The sequence below is a fragment of the Macaca nemestrina genome, chromosome 7 (assembly GCF_043159975.1).
Source record: "Macaca nemestrina isolate mMacNem1 chromosome 7, mMacNem.hap1, whole genome shotgun sequence".
NCBI classification, from domain to species: domain Eukaryota; kingdom Metazoa; phylum Chordata; class Mammalia; order Primates; family Cercopithecidae; genus Macaca; species Macaca nemestrina.
In genome coordinates this window covers 11496304-11521895 of record NC_092131.1, presented here as the reverse complement: position 1 = coordinate 11521895, position 25592 = coordinate 11496304, and the positions used below count along the sequence as shown (strand labels likewise).

Below are 25592 nucleotides of genomic sequence, written 5' to 3'. Positions count from 1 at the left end.
AATATTCATGGAAGCATAAAACAATATCGCCTTTAAATAAAAATACTTTATTCACTCCTGATAGGTTATCAAAATGTACACTGTTAACCAAGTAAAAATGGTACGCTGAAATAGTTACCTAGGGCATATTTGAAGAATTTTTGTTTACCTTTAAAAGAGGAAAAATCACTTCTAATCTCCTCTTCCACGCATTCCTAACAAGCTTGCACTATAGCTGCTTAAAACTGAAAATATAAACAATTACATGGGCCCCACTTCATTATAGAATGCATATTTTCCTGTACTCTTAAAGGAAGCTATTACATTTAAGTTACTTTCCTTTGCCAAAAACTTTCAGACAAGTTTACTGCTCTTTGTATTTTGTGTAACTTCGTAAATTATACAAGAAATACAGCACACAACTTGAATTAATCGAAACACACACACACAGGATAAAGTGCAACACAACAGAACATGTCCGCAACATCCACCTTCTCAAACCCCCACAGAAGGATTTTCAGAGTCAATGGAAATAATGTTGTTCTCAAGTGCATGAACACTAAATTCAACAGAATAGGTTATTTTTCCACACTGATATTTATATTAAAAATCCTATTTGCTTTGCTTCCCCTGTGGCTTCTGTCTCTCATTTTCAATTAAAGTTTTGAAGCTGTGATTCTTTTGAAACCTTAAGAAAACTCACTCCACAGAGCTACACAAAGAGTGTCTTAGAAGGCGGCTTCCAATGATCTCGTTGGTAACAAGGAGAATTACAGTCATTTAACAAAAGTGAGCCTTCCACTAACTTGGCAGCAAATGCTTTAAGGAACTTTGACACCAGCCACCAAACATTTCTATAGGCAAGTATCAACTAGCCCTAAATGTCAGAAGTTTTTGGTTGCATGTTGTTTTGACATTAAATTATTTAACTAAAAAATGCTTTTGTTCCTGAGATGAGCATAATAAAATTAAACAAGCTTCCTCTGAAGCTGCCGTTGGGACGCTGAGCTCCTGGTTCCACTCTCCTTATCTTCACGCTGTCAGTTCCAAGCCATCAGTCATCCCCGTGGCGCCATTTCTGTGACTCGTCTTGCCGGACATCCGGCCTAATTTGGTTTCTCATGCCACCCAGCACGTTTGACGTTGCTTCTGTGGCAACAATCAGAGGTTTCACCACTGCCGGAGGAATCTGGCGCAGAACCTCGCCTACGGCACCAGTCACCCCTCTGCTCTCGTGTTCTCGAGCCGCAGTTTCATAAATGGTCTGAGCCGTGTCTGTGATTCCCTGCATAGAGGTGGGAGGTAGGAGAGAGGAGGGCAGTGAACAAACTCTGGTCGGAAAACTCTCCAAGCTATCCTGCAGTACGCACTTTTAAAGCAGGTAATCAACATTATGTTTGTAACCAGACAAAAAAAAACAACAAAACTGCCATGCTTTTTGATAACCCAGGATTATTTTTAATGACAGACTTCTAACTATAAGGAAAAGAGGCAATTATGATTTAGTATTTTATTGTGACACTAGCGTGTGGAAAATGTAGGTAAACTAAAATTTCGCATTGGGAAGACAGAAATACGGGCTTTGCTGGTACTATTAATCACTCCAGTTAAACTTGGCAAACAAAGCTTCTTGAATACACTCACTAAAGAAATATGGTGATAGTTCCCTTTGATTCAACATAAAAACACCTAATTCTATTAAGCTCTGGGAAATTACTTAATTTGTTTTAAATTACTGGCTATGTATTAGGAAAAAAAATGGAAAATTCAATTACGATAAAAAGCTAAATAGAACATTTTATCGGATTAGCGAATTCTGAGAACAAAAAGCAGGAACATGTTTAATAATTCTCAACAAAACTTCAACAGCATTTTCTATCTTTCTCACAATATATAACAATAAAATAATGATGATTGTTAAGCTTTCTTTTTGTTTACTCAGTCTCTATGCTAATAATGACTGCTAAGCTTTGAAGCTGAATATACAAACATGTAGGTCAAACCAATGTGGTAAAACTTCACGTGCCTTCTGAATCTTTACCATTTATCTAACTCAGAAATCCCTAGGGAACTCAAAGCAATATTCCATTATTATTATTACATTATTATTATTATTATCATTATATTATTGTGACAGCTTCAGTGATGGGGACAGCATAAAGGAACTTTGAATTCTCCAGGGAAATCAAGGACCTTGTCCTAACCCAGAATCTAGCTATCATTTTGGCAAGTTAACAAGAGTGTCCTATCTACCCAGTACATCTGGCAAAAACATGTAATACCACAGAGCAAAAAAAAAGATGTCTAGAAGGCCGGGTGCGGTCACTCACACCTATAATCCCAGCGATTTGGGAGGCTGAGGCAGGTGATCACGAGGTCAGGAGATCAAGGCCATCTTGGCTAACACACGTTGAAACCGTGTCTCTACTAAAAATACACAAAACTAGCTGGGCGTGGTGGTGGGTGCCTACAGTCCCAGCTACTCGGGAGGCAGAGGCAGGAGAATGGTGTGAACTCAGGAGGCAGAGCTTGCAGAGAGCCAAGATCACGCCACTGCACTCTAGCCTGGGTGACAGAGCGAGACTCCGTCTCAAAAAAAAAAAAAAAAAAAGGATGTCCAGAAAAACTCAAAGAAATAATAAGTACTACTTTAAAAACTATCTAGAGAATAGCCAATGAGAAACCATGAGCACAACAAAGAAAATGTTTACAAATTGTACATTTCACTGCACCATCTCCCTCCCGTCTCCACCAGCTCTCCTCCCTATGCCACCCGAGATAAACAGGAGTAGATGAGTACAGTACGAGGCTGACCACCACTACGTTTGCAGACAACAGAAGCAAATTCCAATCTCAGTCCTATTAGTTAGCTGTGTGACCAGTCATTTAAACAGGAAATTAAAATGTTGCCTTCCTCCTATGGTGATTGTTAGAATAATTCATCTCAAGAGCTTGACAGAGTTTGGAAGACAGTAAGTGTTCAATAAATAATTCCTGCTACCACCCTCATAAGTGCCTGACTACCACCAAATAAAACTACGGAAGTAGGAGTTGACATACTTTTTCTGTAAGGGCCACATAGAAGGTATTTGTGGGCCATGGTCTCTGTTACTTATTTTTTGTTTTTTTCTTTTGTTTTACAATCCTTTAAAATTGTAAATACCATTATTATTAGCTCAAAGGCCCATACAAAAGAGGCATGGCCAGGTCTGCCCTGCAGCCTAGTCTGCCAACGTCTGATCTAAAAGATGAGCCTATCTATGACACACAAATGGCATTTTCTCTTCATCTTTGACTTACTGACATCTAAAATGGAAAAGAAATACCAATCGCCACTTAGGAACTTTTTTTTTTAACTTTAATAGAGAATCCAGAGTAAGTCCAAACAAGCACATCCTACCATCTCAATTCACACTTACTAATCTCACCCTCCCTTCCCTCATTCTTCCTAGTGACAGCTTAGAGAAAGAGAACTGGCCGGGCGCGGTGGCTCACGCCTGTAATCCCAGCACTTTGGGAGGCCGAGGCGGGCGGATCACAAGGTCAGGAGATCGAGACCACGGTGAAACCCCGTCTCTACTAAAAATTACAAAAAATTAGCCGGGCGCGGTTGTGGGCGCCTGTAGTCCCAGCTACTCGGGAGGCTGAGGCAGGAGAATGGCGTGAACCCGGGAGGCGGAGCCTGCAGTGAGCCGAGATCGCGCCACTGCACTCCAGCCTGGGCTGGGCGACAGAGCGAGACTCCGTCTCAAAAAAAAAAAAAAAAAAAAAAAGAGAAAGAGAACTACACTTTAAACCCAAATACCCAGTTCCAATCCTGGCTCCACTCCCTTCTCACTGTGGTACTTGGGGGAGGCCACTGTCTGGCGGAACCCATTTCCTCATCTGTGAATTAGAAATATCGCCTATCTCTAATGGCGATTATTATACATTTGGCACAAAGTAAGCACACATTTATTTTAAAATTAATATAGATTAAATCAGGCAACCATTTCACAAGTTGCTAAATATCAAACTGCTATTACATCTTACTGCCCACTGCCCTTACTAACCCCAATGTCTGTTTCACAGATCTAATTTTAACCTATTGATAGTTGGCCCAATCCTGACATCTATAGGAGCAAGTCTGACTGGTAATTATCTCTTTATTCTCCCCAGTAAATCTTTTTTTCCAAGCTGACCATTGGTCTTACCTTTATTTATCCACTAATACATTTCTTGGGGCCCTACCTTCGTGGACTTCCTGCCGTTTGGGACCACAGAGGCTACTTTTCTCAAGTAAAAGACCGTCCTAGGCACGTCTGACTGTTGTTAGAATATGACTGAGAAAAATATCTTTCATGAAATCCTAAAACACAAATCATAAGTCAAATGACCTCAAACTCCCTTATGTCATATTAAAAAGAATGTCAAAAAGAGTATGCCAAGGAATGACCCTGACAACACCCAGAAAAAAAAAAAAGAGTTTGCTGGCACAACTGTGTCAGAGAGCAAATCAGCAATGCTTAATAAATCTCAAGATTCCAACAGTTACTCCCCAGTTGCACCCTAAATAATTTATTGTACATATGAACAAAAAGACAGTTAAATGAGCACTCCCCATAGTGGTGTTTTAGGGGAAAAAATGGAAACTGAATGTTCCCCAACAGGAAAATAAATAAATTATGATATATTCATATAGTGAAATACCATAAAACTGTTGAAATTAGACCTACATGGATTAAGATTAACATGGATCTGTCTTGAAAGAAATAAGATGCAGAATGAGACACATAACACCATTTATGGAAACTTTTAAAACATAAACATTAGTATGTTTTGCTTATGAATACATACTTATATAATAAAACTATATAAAAACATATGTTCCATGCTCAGCATAGCGAAGGCATGGCAATAGGATCAGGGTGGGAGATTCATCTGAAAAGTTCTAGTTCTTAAGCACATCTGAAGCAAGCAGGGCAGAGCATAAATGTGTTAAACCTAGACAGCGAACACACGGCATTTGTTTCTATCACTCCCTGAGTGCTTCTGCAGGTGAAGAGAGAGAATCCGTCCACCCACACAATCACCAGTCTTCCTGCAAGCCTACTGGTCCCAGACTGGCCCTTTTCCATCACTTCACACAGATGTGGGCACATGTTATTAGCAGCAGTTGCCATTCCGCTCCCAGGGATTTCTACAGAATAAATTTAAGCCATTAAATGCTCTAGGTGAAAGTTGGGAAAGCACAAAGACGGGTTCTGATGTGTCCACCCAAGTATTCAATTACCTCTTTCACAACACTGTAGGCCTTGGCCACACCTTCCCTCAGGTCTACTGGCTGGTGGGCTAACCGGTGATGAGGAAACCTTTTGGTCTTCTTGGGCTCGATAGAAAGGGTACCAGGAGACACCATATCATAAGCAGTCTCTGCAGCTGCCTGGATCATTTTGTCAAAAGGAAGAAATGAATTAGAAGAAAGTCTGAAGAGTTAGGGACCAGCAGAGCACTTCCTACAGGGAGTGAGGAAGAGGAGAGGAACTCATAAGCCCTAATGGAGACACTTCTGCATATCTGAATTCTTTACCACAAGAATTGATGACTTTTATAACAAGAACATAAAAGTATAAACTAAGAACTAACACCTGGATTGAGGTAAATTTTTAGCCCCTCCTCTGTTCACTGAGAACACTCAACATTTCCACATCAGTCTATGGAGCTTAATACTTACTAGAATGACCTTCAATACTTCTGTTTAATCTACAACGCCTTCTTCAAACTTAGCTATGATCCTTTCATACAAATATGGTGAAATAAATCCTCTGCTAACTTAATGTTTACAATTTACCTGAAACATGCAAACAAATCTGACACTGTATTCCACTGCTTTATTCTAATTATTTAACACTAAACATTTAAGCAATAAAACAAGCATGACATTAAATCATTACAAATAAAGTATCTACTCACATTTTGTATATTTTCACAGTATTGTTTTAAAAACAAAAGGACCCAACCATTTCACAATGGCTCTTTTTGGATAGACTAAGGCAGTCTAAGGAAAGATACCTGTATGGTTTGAACCATTCTGTTTGTGAGTTCTAGAGCAGCCATTGCTGTCGAGGTACCAAAGGAAGCAGCGCCTCTCTGAAACCCTCTGACAATGCGGCCGTCCTTCCGGTACTGCTCTATTGGGAGCCAGACCAAGTCCTTTAGGCCTTGTACTAGAACAGTCAACACAAAACCAACATCAGTGCCGGAGTTCAGACCTTTCAATCATTCTAAGCCTGGCATTTTTAACTCCTAAAACTGGAGGTAAAGTTGTGTGTGTACGAGTACATATGTGAGTTTTCTAGACTGATGGTCCTCACATAAATTCTCAAAGGGTAAGAATTACTGATCTGAAAAAATAACTTATCTTTTGATTAAAAAAAAAGGAAACTCACCTAATTGTACTAGTGAATGCATAGGCCCAACACCTCCCAGGATTCCAGGCAGCTGGTTCTTCTTAATGTCATTAAGCCACTCAGTGATTGCATATGAGAATAATTTGTCAACACCTAGTAAACTAGGGCAAATGATTATTAGTATGTCAAAAGGAGAAATACATTTATAGACATAGATTAGTTTGAGGGTTTTTACTTAAAATCTACAAATTATAAGGACAAATATTACAGATGCTTCAAAAACAGCAAAACATTTTTCAAAACAAAAAGAAATATAAATCATGCATTTAACTCACAACCTGAATTTCTCTAAATATACATATACATACACACACACACACATATATAAAATCCAATTCTAATGTTAATAATTTCTACAAGACTCAGGTAATAGTGTGTCTTCCCACTGTTCTTATTTCTTGAACATCTAAGGCTTTGGCATAGGATTAACCCAAAGTTTCTAAACTGCCAATAATTGCTACTAAGAACCACTACTACCTTGTGAACTTCCAGTCTGTTCACTGAATAAGCTAATTTACAACCTTAGAAAATTATTTAAAATATCCTAAACTATAACTGTTTTTTCCAAATATAACTCTTTTCAAACTACTTCTAATCCCTCAGAATAGAAATCAGTGCCTAAATCTGTAAGAGTTCTCCAAAAATGAGCTCTCTAAAATACTATAAAATTGTGTATGCTTGCTAAGAAAACTCAGTTTTTAAATTTGTTGGAAACTAACTTTGGTAACTTCACTTAAAGCTTCATAGGATAAATTCACTTACCCATGTCGATAGGAAAGCCTCTTGAGCTTTAGTTCAGAGCAGTTTAACTGAGCCAGACCAATCAAAATCCCAGCTAGCGTACCCTTCAAAATTAAAAAAGGCCAAATTAACCTGTAAATTAAGAGACTCAACATCTAAAATCATTGTTATTTTGAAAGTCAAAGCAGTAGTCATTATTGAGACTAAAACAAAATATTTACAGCAAAAATATATATTTTACAATACATATGACCCAATTTATACCAAGTTTTACTCATGATACTTGAGTATTTACATTAAAACCAATTAAATTTAAAAACCTTGCACTTCATTTCAAACATATATATAAACTATGACAAAGCAAAGTTAAAAATAAAAACAAGTTCATTAGAGAAACATAAGATAATTTTGTAGAGTATATTTGTAGAGTTTCCCAACCTGATCCATTGATACATGTTTGCCATGATAATCAAGTCGAATGGGAACTTCTGACGTGAATCTAAATTCTCTGAAGATAAAGGAAGGAGGGGAGTTATTTACATTTACAATTACTAATAGGTGAAATTAGATATACATTAATTTGTTCAATTGGAGAATAAAAACAAAACCACAAAATTAATCATGTAAATATCTTAAGAACTAAATAAGAGAGAATGTCTTTTAGCTCTATCTTTTCTTAATACAACAATTAAACAGATGTCAATCGTTCATATATTATTATATTTGCGTTTCTCACAAAAAGCTTTTCTTAGTTATGTCTGTATATCTTGTGGGAAAATAAAAATAAAAAAGAATGCAAAAATAAAATGTAATAGAAAACTTTTCTCAGTTTATGAAATAATGTACACTTACAAAAAAATTTATTCCTATATATATTCTCAATTCATTCAAAGAACAAATTAATAAAAGTAACCCTCAAGATTAAACCAGATAGTCATTACCAAGAAATAAAAAGAGAAAGCCTAAGGAATTATTTTGACTGTCTGGTGAAGAAGTGCTAGCAATCCTGGCATGAACCCCAGGTTCATCTATGAGATGCAATTGTGGACCAGTCACTTAAACTCTCTGCTGCTCAGTCTTCAGAAATTGTTAAAATGCCACCTACATTGTTAAATGTTGTGAGAATCCTTGAAACTAACGCTTCTAAGTAAACAGAATATCGACAAGCAGATACAGGGAACAGTGTGAGAATGAAATTATAATTATACAGCTGTCCCTTGGTTTCTGAAGGGGACTGCTTCCAGGGTCCTTATGGATATCAAACCTTATATCCACTGTGCAAGTCCCTTATATACAATGGGATAGTATTTGCATATATGCCACACATATCCTCTCATATACTCTAAATCATTTCTAGATTACTTATGATATCTAATACAACATAAATGCTGTGCAAATCGTTCTTGTATTTTTAATTTGTATTATTTTTATTGTCATTTTTCATTAATATTTTGGTTGACTCTCAGATGTGGAATTCGTAGATATAGAGGGCTGGTTGTATACTGATGATACACATCTAACAAAATGATCCGGCTTCCAAAAGTTGGCTGCAAACAATGTTTGGAACTTGAAACACAGTTTTCCCATAGAATTAATGGTGGTGGTTACATCCTAAGCCATCTCACCAAAGTCCACTTCGCCTACAACAAAATGGAGATGCTATATTTACACCAATCACTACAAGAAGTCTCGGGCCTCAGGTCACGCCTGTCCCCTGAGTACTCAGCTCCATCTGGCTGTCTGGCCAGTGCCCTCTCAATGCTCTCCTTTCTCACTCTTTGTTTTCTCCATGGCACATATTAATAGGACAAACCATTTATTTTAATTATTTGTAATCTCAATTAAATATTTTCTCTACTTTGTTCATTTGTGCCTAGATCAAAACCTGGCATACAGTTAAAAGTGCTCAATAAACATCTGTAAAATGAATAAATGTTTGGAGGAAGGGGGCTCTCATGACATCACTAAAAACTGTACTGGATTTTCTGGATTGGGGATAAGAAGATCTGTGTTCTAGTTGTTCCTTGGCCACTAACTGTGGTCTTGAGCAAGTCAACTCATCTCTCTGGGCATTCACTTACTCATTTGTAAGGTGTGTAATTTGGACTATGGCACTGATTAGGAGCCTTTGAGAGTACAAATGAAAATCTATAAGCGATTCTCAATATTTTAAATAGTCTAATGGAAAAAATAAACATTTACTTAAGTAAGTATAGGGCTTGTGTACTTTTTAAACCTAAATATATGAGCAACCCAACTTCCTTTGGGCTAAAAAAAAAAAGAAAAAGGCAAAATTCTTTGCTTTCAGGCCTATGTTTACAAAAATCAAATTGGCAGTTTATAAATGTGACTAATAAAATAAGAATGCAAATTATCACTTAAGATACATGTTTTTGTAAAAATAAAAGGATCAATGTAGGAAATTAATTTTAAAAGGTCCTTCCTTTGGTGGTGGAAAGATTTAGAACCACCAGAAATCATCTATTCCAAGATCTTTCCAATTATCAGATTCCATTTTTTCTACCTATTTTCATCACTATGCAAAATATTTAAAACGTGACAACCCTTCCAAGTAGTAATACTGCTGACTTTGGCCCATACCTAAAGTCTAACTTCAGAACCTAGAGAGAAAGAGAGAAATCAGGAACCTGGGATGTGTGAGAAAGCGGCACAGAAAATCAGGGAAGATGTAACTGTTCCTCATAACAAGGGGGCACTGATCTTCAATCCCTTCTCTTTCCCATAAGGCCAAGCCACCATCCCTACCATCAAGGGCTGGAAAAGAAAGAAGACGAGAAGAATGAACAGGTCTGGAGATGAGGAAACTGCAGTGTGCTGTGTTCAAGCTGGCCCAGCCACTGGGCAGCAGTCACAGCTGACGGCAGCAGCACTGGGGACCTGGGTACCCCAATAGTGCCCACTGAGCGGGGAGGGAAGGGTCAGGAAAGACACACAACGACTGGGAAGGGCTGACAGAGAAAATAGGTAGAAAATCCCCACAAAGGAAAAGACAGACAGGTATAGCCAGGTTGAGATACGTAAAGGAAAAAAAGCAAAAGGATATCCTATTGGTCTGGTACAAACACGCCATAACACTGCTGGAAAGAGGGGACAGAGGAGAGAAAGAAGGAAGAAGCTAGAAGAAAAGGAAATTCCTGCCAGGGAATCGAAAGAGAGATGAATTTTGAACCAGGTTACTATGTGCAAATAAGGGGGATGCAATTAGATGGAGACCACATACAGATAAATACACCAGCTGATGATTTGGCAGTGCAAAGAAAAGCTGATGGAACCTCACGATTACCAGCACACACATCACAGAACAATCTTCAAAAGTCTAAAATAACTTCATTTGCTATTAAAACTAAATTAGTTACCTAAAAAACACAGGCTGATCCCTAAAAGATGCTTCTTCAGCAGAGAAGTTCTTCTCTTCCGTGCCATTCACCACTTCCACTGAATTGGCACTATCATTCTGGGAAGGTTGTTTTGGCCCAGGGAAAGAAAGAACTAGATTTGGCTCCTTTGAGGTACTCAAATGCCTTGGCAAACTGCAGGTGACATCAGCTCCAGGAGACTTTTTAACTGAAAATGTAATGTGCATGTTTGAAAAATTAGATATGCTTCTTCTGAGCAACCATTTAAATCAAACTTGATCTAATTTGTTTTCCTACATTTTATTTAATCAAAATACGATTCTTGTTACAGAGAAAATTTGCTTTCACCTTTTAAATTATTACTTTTATATAAACAGCATTTGCAAAAATCAACAAAAATAAACACAGAACACATTTACATAAGTGGGAATAAATATTATAAGTACAGTCTCAAAAAAGCCTCATAACAATCAAAATCAATCCAAGTACTTGGTATAGCCTTTTCAAACTATACATATTTAATACCTTCTGGATCTGGAGTCATTTGAAGCTCTACTTCTGTAGAAAGACTTGTGAAGAAATCCTTCAGGAAGAACAAGGCATCCTAAAATTAAGAGATGTAATTTTAACTAAGGAAGAAAAAAAATCACCTATTTCTAAAACTATGAAACAAAGTATCTTAAACTCATATATTTTACTCATTGTTCAAATATAGCTACAATTTACTGAATCCCTTCTCTATGCCAGTCATTATTCCTATTCTTCCCCCGACCACATACACGCACACACAGATACACACTTCCCTTTTAATTCTCATAACTCTATGAGGAAATTAATTTATAGGTATGAAAACTGACAGACAGAAGTTAAAGATTACAAAGGTAAAAAGGACTAAATCAAAGTACACTTGAGTTTTTTTTAGAAATGGAGCACTCTCACTCTTGGCACTAGCTCTCATTCTGCATTGTGGTGATAATATTACCAACAATCATGTGCTGGACATTTTTTTTTTTTTTTTTTTTTGAGATGGAGTCTGGCTTTGTTGCACAGGCTGGATTCTGGCTGTTGCCCAGGCTGGAGCGCAGTGGCGCGATCTTGGCTCACTGCAAGCTCCGCCTCCCGGGTTCATGCCATTCTCCTGCCTCAGCCTCCCGAGTAGCTGGGACTACAGGCGCCCGCCACCGCGCCCGGCTAATTTTTTGCATTTTCAGTAGAGACGGGGTTTCACCATGTGTACACTTTTAAGTGTCTTCAAAGTTTCAAATGACTTACTTCTGCTTTTATCATACATTATACTGCCTTAATACATTTCATCATTGAACATGATATTCAAAATAATCAAAATAATCCACTCAGTGTGGTCTCTCCTGAAATTACATAATTACAAACAAAAACTGCATGGCTCCATCTTCACATTGTATGTACATGCCATATTTGCCCATTATTGGCAGCTTCGTTTTGCCTATCTCACTCAAACTGACAAATATATCTTCGAGGATATATTTGTATACATGCCTAAGCCTGATCTTATTCTTTTCTTTCATTAAAAAAAAAATCCTAAACTGGCTGAGTGCGGTGTTCACACCTGTAATCCCAACACTTTGGGAGGCTGAGGCAGGCAGATCATGAGGTCAGGAGTTTAAGACCGGCCTGGCCAACACAGTGAAATCCCATGTCTACTAAAAACACAAAAAATTAGCCAGGCGTGGTGGCAGGCGCCTGTAATCCCAGCTACTCAGGAGGCTGAGGCAAGAGAATCACTTGAACCTGGGAGGCAGAAGCTGCAGTGAGCAGAAATTGCACCACTGCACTCCAGCCCGGGCAATAGTGCGAGACACTGTCTCCAAAAAAAAAAACCTAAACTAACACAAAACATTAATACTGTGCCAAAATGCAATGTGAAGGGTCAAAATATGTGGTGGCACACCAATACAGTTTGACAATTCCAAAAGCTCTGTCTACTGATCACATATCTCAGAAGTACAAATGATGCAAATGAGAAGGATACTCTAAGTAACATGCATATGGGAGACTAAGCAATGGACTGCAGAGCAAGCAGGTGGTTTCGACAGTAGTGGAAATATTCTGGTTCTGAAGCAGGGTAGTGGGTTCATGAATTGTTCATTATATTGTTATGCTTTACATATATATTCATGTATGTATTTTATATATTATTTCCACTATACGCATTTAATATATATAATTCCTATTTTACCAAAGATTACATGTTTACAGTTTAACAGCACATAAAATACTATTCTTTGGCCACTAGATGGTGATATTTTAATGCCATAAATGGTGGGACTCCATGATTACCTTCAAAAAAACCAGCAAATTTTCAAGTATCAATTTGCTCTTTAAGAAAAAAAAGGGGGGGAACCAAAGAGACAATAGTTTCTACTGATTTTTCACCACAAATGCACAAAACAACAGATAAAGAGATGCTAATCACCAGCTTTTTAAAATGTTCTCAAAATTTTTTGATTTTAGTATATATGCTAAACTCTTTACAAATCAGTAAGATCAACAACTCAATTTTATTTTATTTTATTTTACAGATGGGGGTCTCGCTCTGTCACCCAGACTGGAGTACAGTAGTGTGATCATGGCTCACTGCAGCCTCCACCTCCTGAGTTCAAGCAATCCTCCCACTTCAGCCTCCTGAGAAGCTGGGAATATAGGCAGGCACCACCATGCCTGGCTAATTTTTTTCTATTTTTTGTAGAAACAAAATCTCACTATGTTGCCCAGGCTGATCTTGAACTTCTAGGCTCACGCAATCCTCCTGCCTTGGCCTCCCAAAGTGGTGAGATTACAAGCATGAGTAACCCGCACCCAACCCAAACAACCCAATTTTAAAACTAGCAAGACACAGACACTTCACAAACACGAAAGAAAATACGCAAATGGCTAATACGCACATGCAAAGATGTTCAGCCTCACCTGTTATCAGGGAGATTCCATTTAAAACCACAGTGTACACAAAGCATACCAGCTCAAATTTTAAAAACGACAATACCGAGTTTGGCAAGGCTATGAAGCAGCCGCAGCTCTCATGGCTATTGGTGGGAATGTGCCATGCAGCAGCCACTGTGAAGAGCTGTTTGGCAGCTTCTTAAGATAGCTCAGCATACACCTATCTTATGACCCAGAAATTCTACTCTTACATGTGTATTTATTCAACCAAGATAAATGAAAACATATGCCCATAAAAAGACTTCTACATAAATTTCCTAACAGCTTTATTCCTGCAGCAACCTCAATGTGAACCAGCAGGTAAACAGAAAAACTGTGGTATATCCACAGCGAAATCCTACTCAGCAATAAAAATGAATGTGGATACATGCTACAACATGGATGGATCTCAAAGACTTAAGGGTAAGTACAGGAAGTCAAGTACAATTCCATTTACATGAAGTTGCAGAACAGGAGACAACTAATCTATGGTGACCAAAAGATCAGTTAGTAGTCACTTTGGGATGGTGAAGATGAGCTACGAAAGGACATGAGTGGAGTCTTCAGGGTATGGAAAATGTTCTATATCTCAACTGGGGTAGTAGCTACTCAAATGTGTAAATCTGTGAAACCTCCACTGAACACTTAAAAGCTGTGCATTTTAGTATATGTAAATTATACCTCAATGCAATCAATTTTTTAAAACTTTAAAAACTTGTTTATGCTAAACTTTGACTGTAAAATATGTCTAGTTTGAAGATCCTATGATACATGATATTAATACTGCACTATGACTTACAGTGTTAAAAGAATTCCTTTTAATGTCACAATCAAGGAAGCAATGATGATGAAAAACACAATTGTGCAAACTGGTGCTCTGTGTTCATCCTATACAGCCTGGGTTGAGCACTTACTTATCTTATTTACTAGAATGGTCTCCCAATCCCAGTCCACAATCAGAATAAGGCTTTTGGTACCTTTACAAAAATCTTCACCTGCCTAGCTCCACTACACTCCTTAAGATTCACCTTGAATGTCACCACCTCCAGAAAGCCTTTCCTGAGCATCCCTCACCCTTCCAAACTCCCAGTCTAGGTTAAGAGCCGTCTTCTGGTCAGGCATACCATCCCATGCCTATCTGTATCACTTGTACTCAATCACAGCACATCAAAACTCTCTCTTTATGTCAGTCTTCTATAAAGACATCCTTGAAGAGAGAGATGTCTTATTCATCTTTGTATCCCCAGCATCCTAGCATAAAACCTAGGACAAGGTAGGTATTCACCAAATGGTTTTGAATGAATTGATACACTTTCCCTGCAGAGTTCCCGGCAGTACAAAACTAAAATGGACAACAGGCTAGCAGAGTCAGGAAATCTGGCCCCCTTCCTATTTTGAATCTCAAACTAGTTGTATGACCTCCATCATCCACTTATCCACCAGATGGGACTCATTCCGTCTGCAATGCTTATTGCCTGCCCTATGGGAACACTGAGCTTTGGAAGCAGTTGCACTTAACTTCAATAGCAATGCAGCTTTTTCCAAAACATGAAAGAATAATGTGTTGCCTTCATACTTCACATGATTCAATTAAGATGAGTAAGTGGGGATGTGCTTGGTTAGAAAAATAATACTCAAAGCATTATCATTCACCAACTGATTTGTTTTCACAAGAAAAAATAAACAAAAATATTTGGTTTTCTACTCAGATGACCATTTACTATCCCAAAATATGGTATAGCAATCTTAAAAGAGGCAAACTAAAAAGAATTTTTGTGTTAGGTGATATAGCTTATTAACACTTACATATTTGTAGTGTGGCTTTTTTCCTAGCTTTTATGTCTTAATGAATTATTTCTCATTCTTCCTCAGGATAGTCATAAAATTGATTTCCCTGATGGTTCTAAGATTAATAACTCCCCACTTTAAAATCATAACGCCTTATAGTTCTAAATAAGAAATTATGTTCAATATTAAATTAAAAGTCTATTAAAGAAAATTAGGGCGGGCACAGTGGCTTATGCCTATAATCCCAGCACTTTGGGAGGCCAAGGTGGGACGATTACTTGAGCCCAGGAGTTCAAGACCAGTCTGGGCAACATAATGGGACCATGTCTCTACAAAAAAATAAAAATAGAAAATTAGCTGGACCTGGTGGTATGCATCTGTAATCCCAGCTATTCAGGAGTCTGAGGTGGGAGGACAGTTTGAGCCCAGGAAGTCAAGGCTACGGTGAGCCATGATCTACACTCCAGCCTGGGTGACAGAGTGAGACACTGTCAGGGGAAAAAAAAAGAAAGAAAATTGGATTTCCTAAGTTTGGTAAAGTCATGCCAGAAAGATGTATCTTACTCAAAGTCTTGTTCACACTGGAGATTTCCACAGATCAATTTTCCCACAAATATTTCATTGTATTTCCACTAGACCAATCAATATATGGATACATTTAGTTGAAGTATGGATATCAAAATATCTTCTTTTCATAATGATAAAACATAAACCTTAAGTACTGACTGGCAAGTCTAATCTAGCTCAGAGGCTATAAGCATTAATGTAGAGCTATGCTAAGCTTCTGTACTTCACAGTACATTTTCTCTAAGACAGTGCCTATTTTTTGTTTATAAATACTATTTTAAGCTCATTCTTGAAATACTTGTTACGTGCTTTTATTCAAGTTTTATTTAAACAACTAATGAACATTATTCAATCAGTACTATTTAAGCAAATTAATAACATCCACTCCACAAATAAATACTCTACTTTGAAACCTGAGCTCATATCAACACAATTTCTGTCAAGAGGGTTTTGTTATTTCAAAGCAGATTAGTTAAAAACTCCATTTATGTTCTGCAGTTATCATATGCTATGTTATTATTAAATAACAACAGTTAACATTACTGATCCCTAACCTAGTGTGTCAGGCACCCAACTAATGTTTTTCACACACTGATTTATTTAAACTTCATTTTAAAAGCATTATGATACACGTATTACTACTTCTCCCATTTTATCAATGAAGGAACTAAGGCTTGGAGCTGTTAAGTAACTTACCCAAAGCCATACAACTTAGTAAAAGCTACAGAACTAAGACTGGAACCCAGGTCTGACTCCAAACCCATGCTTCTCGCCATGATATTACTATACCTTGGCTAAGCATCCTATTTTCATACACCTTGGGAAAAAGTTTCTGGAAGAGGTACCAGCTATGTTTTAAACAGCTCTCTGGGTCAAAGCAAAGTCCAGAATTTGTTGGGATGCCTGCTAGAATATGGGAAAGTGGATTTCACTGTGCCCAATCCCAATTTTTTTTTAGGGAAAGTCTAAATCTCTGTTGTTTCTGACTTCTTTATGTATACCAATTTACTCATTTCTCATTTTGCCCAGCACAGAAAGAATTCTCTTCCAGATGCTTCAATGAAGACAGAGCAGCATTCAATTCATCAGGGAATCCTCTAATACACTCTGAAAATATATGCATATCTGAACTGGGAGTACAGTACTTAAGGATTAGAGAACAAGAAGCAGGTATTAAGGTCTACATCACACCATGAGTAGGAGACTGGGGAATAACATCTAATGATGTTTACTCACCCACAGTTCAGATTCCAAACATCTAATGAACTTGCCCTATTCTTTATCAGAAGTTTGCTTTAAGTATGTAACCGCTATAAAAGTTCAATAATGATAAACATTGCAATTCCCTTATTCTGAACATGCAGTCTATATCTAACTGTAACAGCAGGAATCGCGCTTATGCTACAAACCTGGTCAATATTGAGGCGGAGCGGCATCAGCGACACTCTCAAGCAGCACTCCTGTGGGGACCTGCCAGATTCTGGACACACATGTAAGGCTTTCACTGTCAACTACAAGGTAAGAAAGAGAATAGCATTTTTCCACAATAATATGATGACCTTCTTCTCTTTAAAAATGAGAAAAAAAAGAAAAATTCCTATTCCTATACTGTATGAGAAAAAGAGGAATTGTTCACCCTCTTTTCTTAAAAGACTGAATCAAACATTTTTGGGTCACATGCCCCTATCAATAATCTGATTAAAGGCTGGGCACGATGGCTCATGCTGGTAATCTCAACACTTTGGGAGGCCAAGGTGGGAGGATTACTTGAGTTCAGGAGTTCCAGACCAGCCTGTGAAACATACAAAAACCCCATCTCCACAAAAAACAAAAAATTAGCCAGGCATGGTGGTGCATGCCTGTAGTCCCAGCTACTCAGGAGGTTGAATGGGAGGAAGTTTGAGCCCAGGAGGTTGAGGCTACATTGAGCCACGATCTGCACTCCAGCCTGGGTTACGGAGTGAGACACTGTCGGGGATTGGCGGGGGGGAGGGGAACTGCTTAAAGATATAGACTCTCTTTAGAGGAAAAATTGCAGATGGATAATATTGTACTTAGTAACAGGAGTTTACTGAAACCCTGAAGCTAACCATAGGCCCATATTCCAAAAGCAAATTCTATGAAGGACCTCCAAAGTCCTGAATGAATCATTTCTACCTTACCAAGATGTAAAGAGTGTTAGAAATCTGGAACACCTTCAGCAATACTACATATTTTGTATAGATCACTAGGGACTTCTAGTTTCCCTCAGATATCAATTTATTAGCAATTAGAGTTAATGGACCCTAGAAGTGACATACAAAATAATTTTTTAAACATAAAACTTTAAGCAATACATTCAAAAGGGATTTTCCACATTAAAATGAGAAAAGATATCTAGTAATTTTCCCTACTTTAACTCTCCTGCAGTTAGATATAATAAAAACACGTTTCCAAAACTAACATAACAAAACAATGAGGTTTACTCTTACCATGTTGGAGTGAGCTTTTCGAGGCATTTCTTTACTACAATACAGGTATAAAAATTTATTCATTTGTGATGTTGCCAAACGATCTCGAATCTCAAGATCCTGAACAATGAACACCTGCCGGGAGACTGGGTGTTCCGAGAGGCTGGAATCACAGTCAGGTTTGCATGGGGGGTAGACTTCATGCTGAAACTTCACCTTAACAGATAAGGAGAACGAACGTGGAACAATTCTTTACATTTTATTAAACTGTATTTTCTCTTTAAAATGCAAAATATCACTCATCTTTCCTTTGAATTCTACCTCAGCTTACGATTCCACCTTCAAAAAAATCAACAACATGACATTCCTTCACTTGTTCACTCATTTATTAATCTACAGTGCTCCCTGCTTGTCCAAGGTTTTGCTTTACACAGTCTGTTACCAATGGTCAACTGAGGTCCAAAAATATTACAGTATTTTGAGACCAAGAGAAACACCTTTTACATAACTTTTATTGTAGTATACTGTTATAACTGGTCTATTTTATGATTCATTATTGTTAATCTCTTACTGTGCCTAACTTAGAAATTAAACTTTACCTTAGGTATGTATAAATAGGAAAAAACACAGTATACATAAAGTTCAGTACTATCTGCAGTTTCAGGCATCCACTGAGACTATTACCATGTATGCCTGTGGATAAGGGGGACTATGTGGACCCTACCATACACAGAGAAGCTTGACTAACATTTCTTATTTGACCTTGGTAAAATCCCTTATTTCCAAGGAAAATTCTCAGTAGGAATAAGACATAAAATTATTATCTTGCATACCTATGAAACTGCTTTAGAATGAATCAACAGAGGCAGGGTTCAAGTTCCAAAAGGAGGCACAGATATGATTAAATACATGGAATTGTCATCACTACAATATTGCTATGCTAACTATCCTAAAATATGACACTTGGTACAATCTCAGACAAGCTGGTAGAATTAAATGCATGTGATGCCATCAGTGGTCTGGCCCTACTGGTCTCTAGTCATTCACAAAGGACCTGCCAGATGCACTGTCCAAACACAGGCTTTCCCAGACAGATGCTCTAGGGCGGCATCTCCTCAGTCTGACCCTACCTCAGACTTCCTGAATCAGAAACTCTGGGGTGGAGTCCAGAAACCTGCGTTTTAATAAGCCCTCCAGGGGATTCTGAGCTTGCTCAACTCTGAGAACCACTGCTCTACAGGTAGCCCAGGCAAACAAAAATAAAAGAAAAACACCTCAGTCTTCTTAGAACATTTGAGAATGAAAAAGAGGTAAGAGTTTTATACAAGATCCTTGCACTTTTCCAATCCAAAGGGTTGGGACTTAAGGCTCAAGACTACATGGTGGGGGATAACAAAAGAACCCCCCGCAATGTCCTACTTAAGTGGATTTTTCCTTTCAAATGCCATCTTACCTTGCTGAGCTGTATTTCCATTAAAAAGTCATGGTTTCTTCCCTTTCCCCCACATACTGTATTACGTCCATGTCTTGTGGGTGTGTGAGAAGGTGAACTGTGCGGACTACTAAAATGAGCAACAACAACAAAAAAAAACCCTTTTGTTAAAGGAATATTCAAAGAAAGTCAATGAATCACATTAAGGAAAATGATAAGATGAAAGACAAAGTAAGAGTACAGAGCTATCAGAACACTGCCACAAATTACTAGAAACCAAAACCATATCTTCTTTACTGTGGAGACATTGAAAACACACATTTTATTATTGTCATTAGAGTAATCATCTGCTTGCTAAATACTCAAAACTACCAGAAAAGCTAATCATGATGCTGGAATCCGTATCACAGGATACACTTAGAAATAAGACCTCCTTATAAGCTTCTTGTTACTTTGGAAACCCTTTATAGTCAGAGCACAAGTCCTTGGAATCCCAACTAATACACAAAATAATTATAGTAAAGTTCGATGTGTTTTAAAATCACTTTTAAGTAGAAAAAGTTGCTGAACCATTGTGTCAAATGTTACTGCTCCATGCAGCCTCCATGCCATGCCCCACCTCAACAAGGAAGTCTGTCCCCTACACAGATTCTGTCCACCTGATTCTCTCCCAGCGACCGGCACACTGCACTTGTCTCACAGGCGCTCAATGACCACTGACTCTCTGCTCAGTGCCCTGCTGGATGCTGGGGACAGGGTTTGCCCGGGCCCCGCCTCCTGACACACTTCTTGCATTTCACTGCCCTCTGTCACTCACATGACTCACAGGACTTACTTATTTTTGTGAAGTAAGTACATGGTAGATACCTGAAAATTTCTGCTGAATGAAAATGACGAAAGTCAACATTTTAGTAAAAATACAAATAATACAAATAAGTTCACAACTGGAAAACTGTAAGAGTGACATTTAAATTACAGTTTTTAATACTACTTTATTATTAATTCTTAAAATGATAAATTCTATTTTTTTCTCTCTAAAGGGGAAATGGAAAATTCTATTTATTTTTCTATGAAAAGAATATATTGGCCTGCCAAATAAACTTATATAGTAATTAACTTACATATAACTTTTAGCCGGAGAAGTGGGAGGGACTGTTCCAAAATCCTTTCCTCCATAAAGATGCCAGACAAGAGAGACCTCCTTCACCACATAGCGAACCACAGGAATGGGAAAGTGTAAGGGGGCTTTGCTCGTATCGGTCTTCTTAACAGGCAGACTGAAATAATTGTCTCTTATCACAATTGCATCATCAACCATGATTTTTATAACTGGTTCCTCTTCCTTCTCCTAAAATAAACAAACAGGTAACACATACTCTCTTTTCTAATTAGAAAGAACTGATTATGCTGCGCATCTCAAGGGGCATTCTTGCTTCTACATTCTTTTTAATAATTCCAATATATAAAATAACATGCTGGTTACTGACATTAGTCATCACAAAGATATTCTGCTTCATTAACTATAAAATAAACTCTCTTTGTTCTACGTAAACCACTCCACAAGGATTTTTTATGGTTTACAATTCTGCTTTCACTACTTGTTTGATAATAAAAAAGCAAAAATTTAGTGTGTGGGTATTTTTTTTGTTGTTTAAAGTCAATACTGCAAACCAAAAGTTAACAAATTTCAACACACAGATGATATTACCATGTTTTTAATAACAGGTTTATCCTGAGTTTGATTGTTTGGATTTTTAAAAATTTAACCAGAAGGTTCTCAGAATTTAGTAGACAAATACAGTCACCAACTGGACAATTCCTGGAAACCTTCCAAATACACACACACACACCACACCCCTATATCTATACATACACACAAACACACCCCAACCATCAGCCTTCACACAAACCACATCTTATCTTTTCCAATTCTTGGACTAGCAATTCTGTGCAGCAGATCCTTCTGCCATTTAATTTCACGATCCTTGAAGAGTCATCCTACTACATAAAAAATCTGGAGTTCAATAATCTATGTTGGAAATTTTGCAAATAACATTCTTCTCTGAGTCTCTAGATGTGTCACAGAAATAGTAAAGTACAGTAACCATTTACAAACTGTCAATAGTATATTAAAAAAACAAAGTAATTCTGAACTATAAAGAATTGACAAAATCAACAGAATTTTCTCCAGGTACCCCTTTGGTCAATCCAATTTGTAACACCATTCAAGACTTCAATAATGTTATTAATTTATTACCTGCATGGCTGCTTTTGGTGCAAAAAGAATGCAAAAGTCATCATTCTCAGTAGGTATGCCTGTCATTGCATCACTGATGAAATGGTGAGAGAATGAGGCATAGTTGGGGCCGGGCTCCTGGGATACATTCCCACTCTCATCAGGAAACAGGAAGAGGTCTGAACAACATGGCTCCTGAATTTGAGATTTTTCATCCAAAACACCTAGATAAAAAGATTACAACATTTTGGCACACTTTGAAATATCAACAACAACAACAAGCATTTTAACCATGTGTCAGATATATGTTGTGTGCTTTTATCTGCAATATCTCATTTATTTCTTAAAATAAGTCTATGAATCTGAGGCTTAAAGACAGCTTAAGTAACATGAACCAAAACACCTCAACAAGAGTCAGAAATACATCAAAAACCACTAATAGGCCAGGCATGGGGGCTCAGCCTATAATCCCAGCACTTTAGGAGGCCGAGGTGGGTGGATCGCCTGAGGTCAGGAGTTAAGAGATCAGCCTGGCCAACATGATGAAACCCCGTCTCTACTAAAAATACAAAATTTAGCTGGGCACGGTGGCGCACACCTGCAGTCCCAGGTACCTGGGAGGCTGAGGTAGCAGAATCGTTTGAACCCGGGAGGCGGAGGTTGCAGTGAGCTGATATCACACCACTGCAGTTCAGCCTGGGTGACAGAGCAAGACCTTGTCCAAAAAAAACAAAACAAACAAAACAAACAAACAAACAAAAAACTAATAAAAAGATTAATGATACATTTGAAATGGCAATGTCATAAAGACAGTTTCCTCTCAGTTAGTTGGCGTTGGGGAAGCTCAGGACTTCAGCAGTTGCTAGTTAGTGTTGAGTGGAGTTTTGCTTTAGCCAGGATTTCACCTTTGACAATTCTGTCCTATGGGCGGAGCTCTGGAAGAAACTTCTTGGACGATATTACAATGGGAGGGGAAACTGGTTACATTTAGCAGAGCCTTGCTGAGGGGAGAGAAGAATAGCTGTTGAGCAAGCATTAGGTGGCAGAGGAGACAGCGATTCAAGTAAGAAAAGAAGACCACTACCTGGGGCCTGGGATACCCAAACTGGACACCTAATCTTAGGCAGCTGTCGTGAAAGATTACATGTGCACCAAAATCTGTATGTCAACGTATATTTTAATATGTTTATATTACATATTAAGAGTCACTCATACTCATTCTTTCCCCATTCATTCATTAAAACCAAACACTGTGATGGGGCTGAGAACACTAAGCTGAATCAAGATACATTTTGGCTTTAAGAGATTCACAGATTAGATTTCAAATTCTTCTACAGCAGTACCTCAGAATTACTCATCCTTACAGGTACCCAGGGCCTAGTACAGAATCTTGTATATTGAAGCCACCCAGTAAATAAACACTAAATATTCTTTCCCATGTAATTAAGGTAGCTGCTAATATATATACATATATATACACACACACAAATATAATATAAATACATATATAAATTTATTTATTTATTTATTTTTGAGACAGAATCTTGCTCTATTACCCGGGCTGGAGTGCAGTGGCACAATCTTGGCTCACTGCAACCTCTGTCTCCTGGGCTCAGGTGATCTTCCCACCCCACCTAAGCCTCCCAAGTATCTGGGACTATAGGCGCCTGCCAACACACCCCACATCTAGCTATTTTTTTTTTTTAATTGGAGACATGGGGTTTCACCATGTTGGCCAGGCTGGTCTCAAACTCCTGAGTTCAAGTGATCCACCTGCCTCAGCCTCCCAAAGTGCTAGGATTACAGGTGTGAGCCACTGTGCCCAGCCTAGCTGCTAATATTTATTACAAATATTGTAGTACATAGAACACTAGAAGTCCCAGTTTGCTTCCTTAGTTCTAATTTATCCTAAATTAGCAAGAAAGCAACAGTTAACACTAGACTTTTAAAACACCATGAAATAATTTTTTAATTAAGATTTCCCAATATATAGATACAGCTATGATCATTCAATTAGAAAAAAATACTGTTGAAATAGAGGCTTTAAAATGTTTACCTGCTTCCATTTGGCTTTCAAGGATCTTGAATCACCTGGGTCCCTCTTTGCTTATCCAACTTTATTATCTAATTCTTTTCAACAAGAAGGGAACTTTTGTTTCAGTAAGAGCCCGAATGTCATGGCTAAATAACTGAGGCTCATGCATGCCTTTCTCTGTGTTCTGTTGATGTTAGTGACCTTGCCAAGATCACCTTCTCCTCCCTCTTTACCTACCTAAATCCCATCCACTTATAAAAAGCCAAGCCATCTTACTTTACTAAAGTCTAATAAAATTATCCCAATCCTTTCTGAGGGGAGCAGAGGATATACCACATTTGAAGTGTTTTCTTACATCATTTATCAATCGGTCTAAGTATTGGCACCAGTCTTGTGACCATTTGTTTTACTAGGCTACAAGCTATCAGAAAACATAAGCTCTGCCTTCTACTCCCTCTGTATCCCTGACACCATCCTGGCCAGAGTTACGTATTTACTAGACACTGAGCAGACACAAGCTGAATGATTAACAGGTATCTATAAAAACTCATATGCGTCTTTAATAAATGACTTATTAAGTTTATGAGAACACAAATAATGTAAGCCCCAACATTAACATCAGTGCTCCCTGAGAAGAGTCCTGGTCTTACCATTAGCCTGTGGTTTTACTGACGAGGTGGCTTGTTGCATGTCAATCTCCTCCATAGCATCACTCATCAGATCTCGTAATATTTGTTGATCTGCTTCAGGAAGTACTGGACCACGGGAGGATGATCGACCACTGGAATCTACCTATAGACAAAAAACCTAATTAAAAATAACTGAAAATGCTCTTAAGAGGCAAACTACTTACATTTATTTTATCCCAGAAACACTGTACAAAAACATTGTACAAAAACATCAGAAATAGAAACCTACTCACTTTTCTATGCCCAGCAGCTGTTATATTTCAAGTTTTTAGTATTATCACCCTAACAGATACTGGCAAAGAGCAACAAACGTGTCATCACCTCAAAGTGAGCACAGTGAACTGGGATCTTGAAGAGGCAATGCACTTGAAAACAGGCAAGGTGAACAAACTGCAATAAAGCTGGGAAAGGGGATAACTAAATAAGTTTGATCTCCTCAACTCTGATGGTTGCAATGACTTTCATCCCTTTGACATAAAGTCCCTGTAGGTTGAAGCCTCATTTCTTGGACACCTAACCACAGTAGGGGAAACACACAGCAGGGGAAATCTACTAAACAGTGATTCAGAGTTTAGTTCCAGCACCCATACCTAACCATTTTGGTTAGTGAACTGTAGATTCATTAAACCCAGATCATGCTTTTTATATGTGAGTATGACTCTAAAATAGCAAGTTCCAAGCTGAAAGGGATAATTTAAAATAAGAAGAATGTTTTTTAAAAGGGAATAAACAGTAGGAGGGGTGCCATAAATCACCATATCATGAGAATACAGCAGGAACAAAAAGTCACAAACAGAAATGTAACACAAATAAAGTAAGTGTAAAATAATCCTGAACAAAAGAAAACAAACACAATGCCAGTCAGGCATTTGCTAGAGTACATAACAGAGGCTC

General features: G+C 38.0%; 1 protein-coding gene across 4 annotated transcripts in view; it reads right to left on the bottom strand.

Moving 5' to 3' along the window:
• Positions 1–1005: 1005 nt before the first annotated feature.
• LOC105467451 (autophagy related 2B) overlaps positions 1006–25592 on the bottom strand; it is an 80842-nt gene continuing 56255 nt past the window's right edge. For 3 of the 4 annotated variants that reach the window (XM_011717057.3, XM_011717058.3, XM_024788412.2), the window contains 14 exons: positions 24660–24801; positions 21996–22198; positions 20860–21086; positions 19760–19868; positions 18328–18522; positions 17266–17367; positions 11072–11150; positions 10547–10754; positions 7608–7677; positions 7191–7273; positions 6408–6529; positions 6031–6185; positions 5252–5401; positions 1006–1264 (listed from right to left, as the gene is read on the bottom strand). In XM_011717057.3, coding sequence (XP_011715359.2) covers positions 1034–1264; positions 5252–5401; positions 6031–6185; positions 6408–6529; positions 7191–7273; positions 7608–7677; positions 10547–10754; positions 11072–11150; positions 17266–17367; positions 18328–18522; positions 19760–19868; positions 20860–21086; positions 21996–22198; positions 24660–24801 — 2076 coding nt within the window. In that variant the 3' untranslated portion in view covers positions 1006–1033. Of the gene's footprint in view, positions 1265–4209; positions 4328–5251; positions 5402–6030; positions 6186–6407; positions 6530–7190; positions 7274–7607; positions 7678–10546; positions 10755–11071; positions 11151–17265; positions 17368–18327; positions 18523–19759; positions 19869–20859; positions 21087–21995; positions 22199–24659; positions 24802–25592 lie in introns of all 4 variants that reach the window. The other variant, XR_978896.3, reaches the window with a different exon arrangement.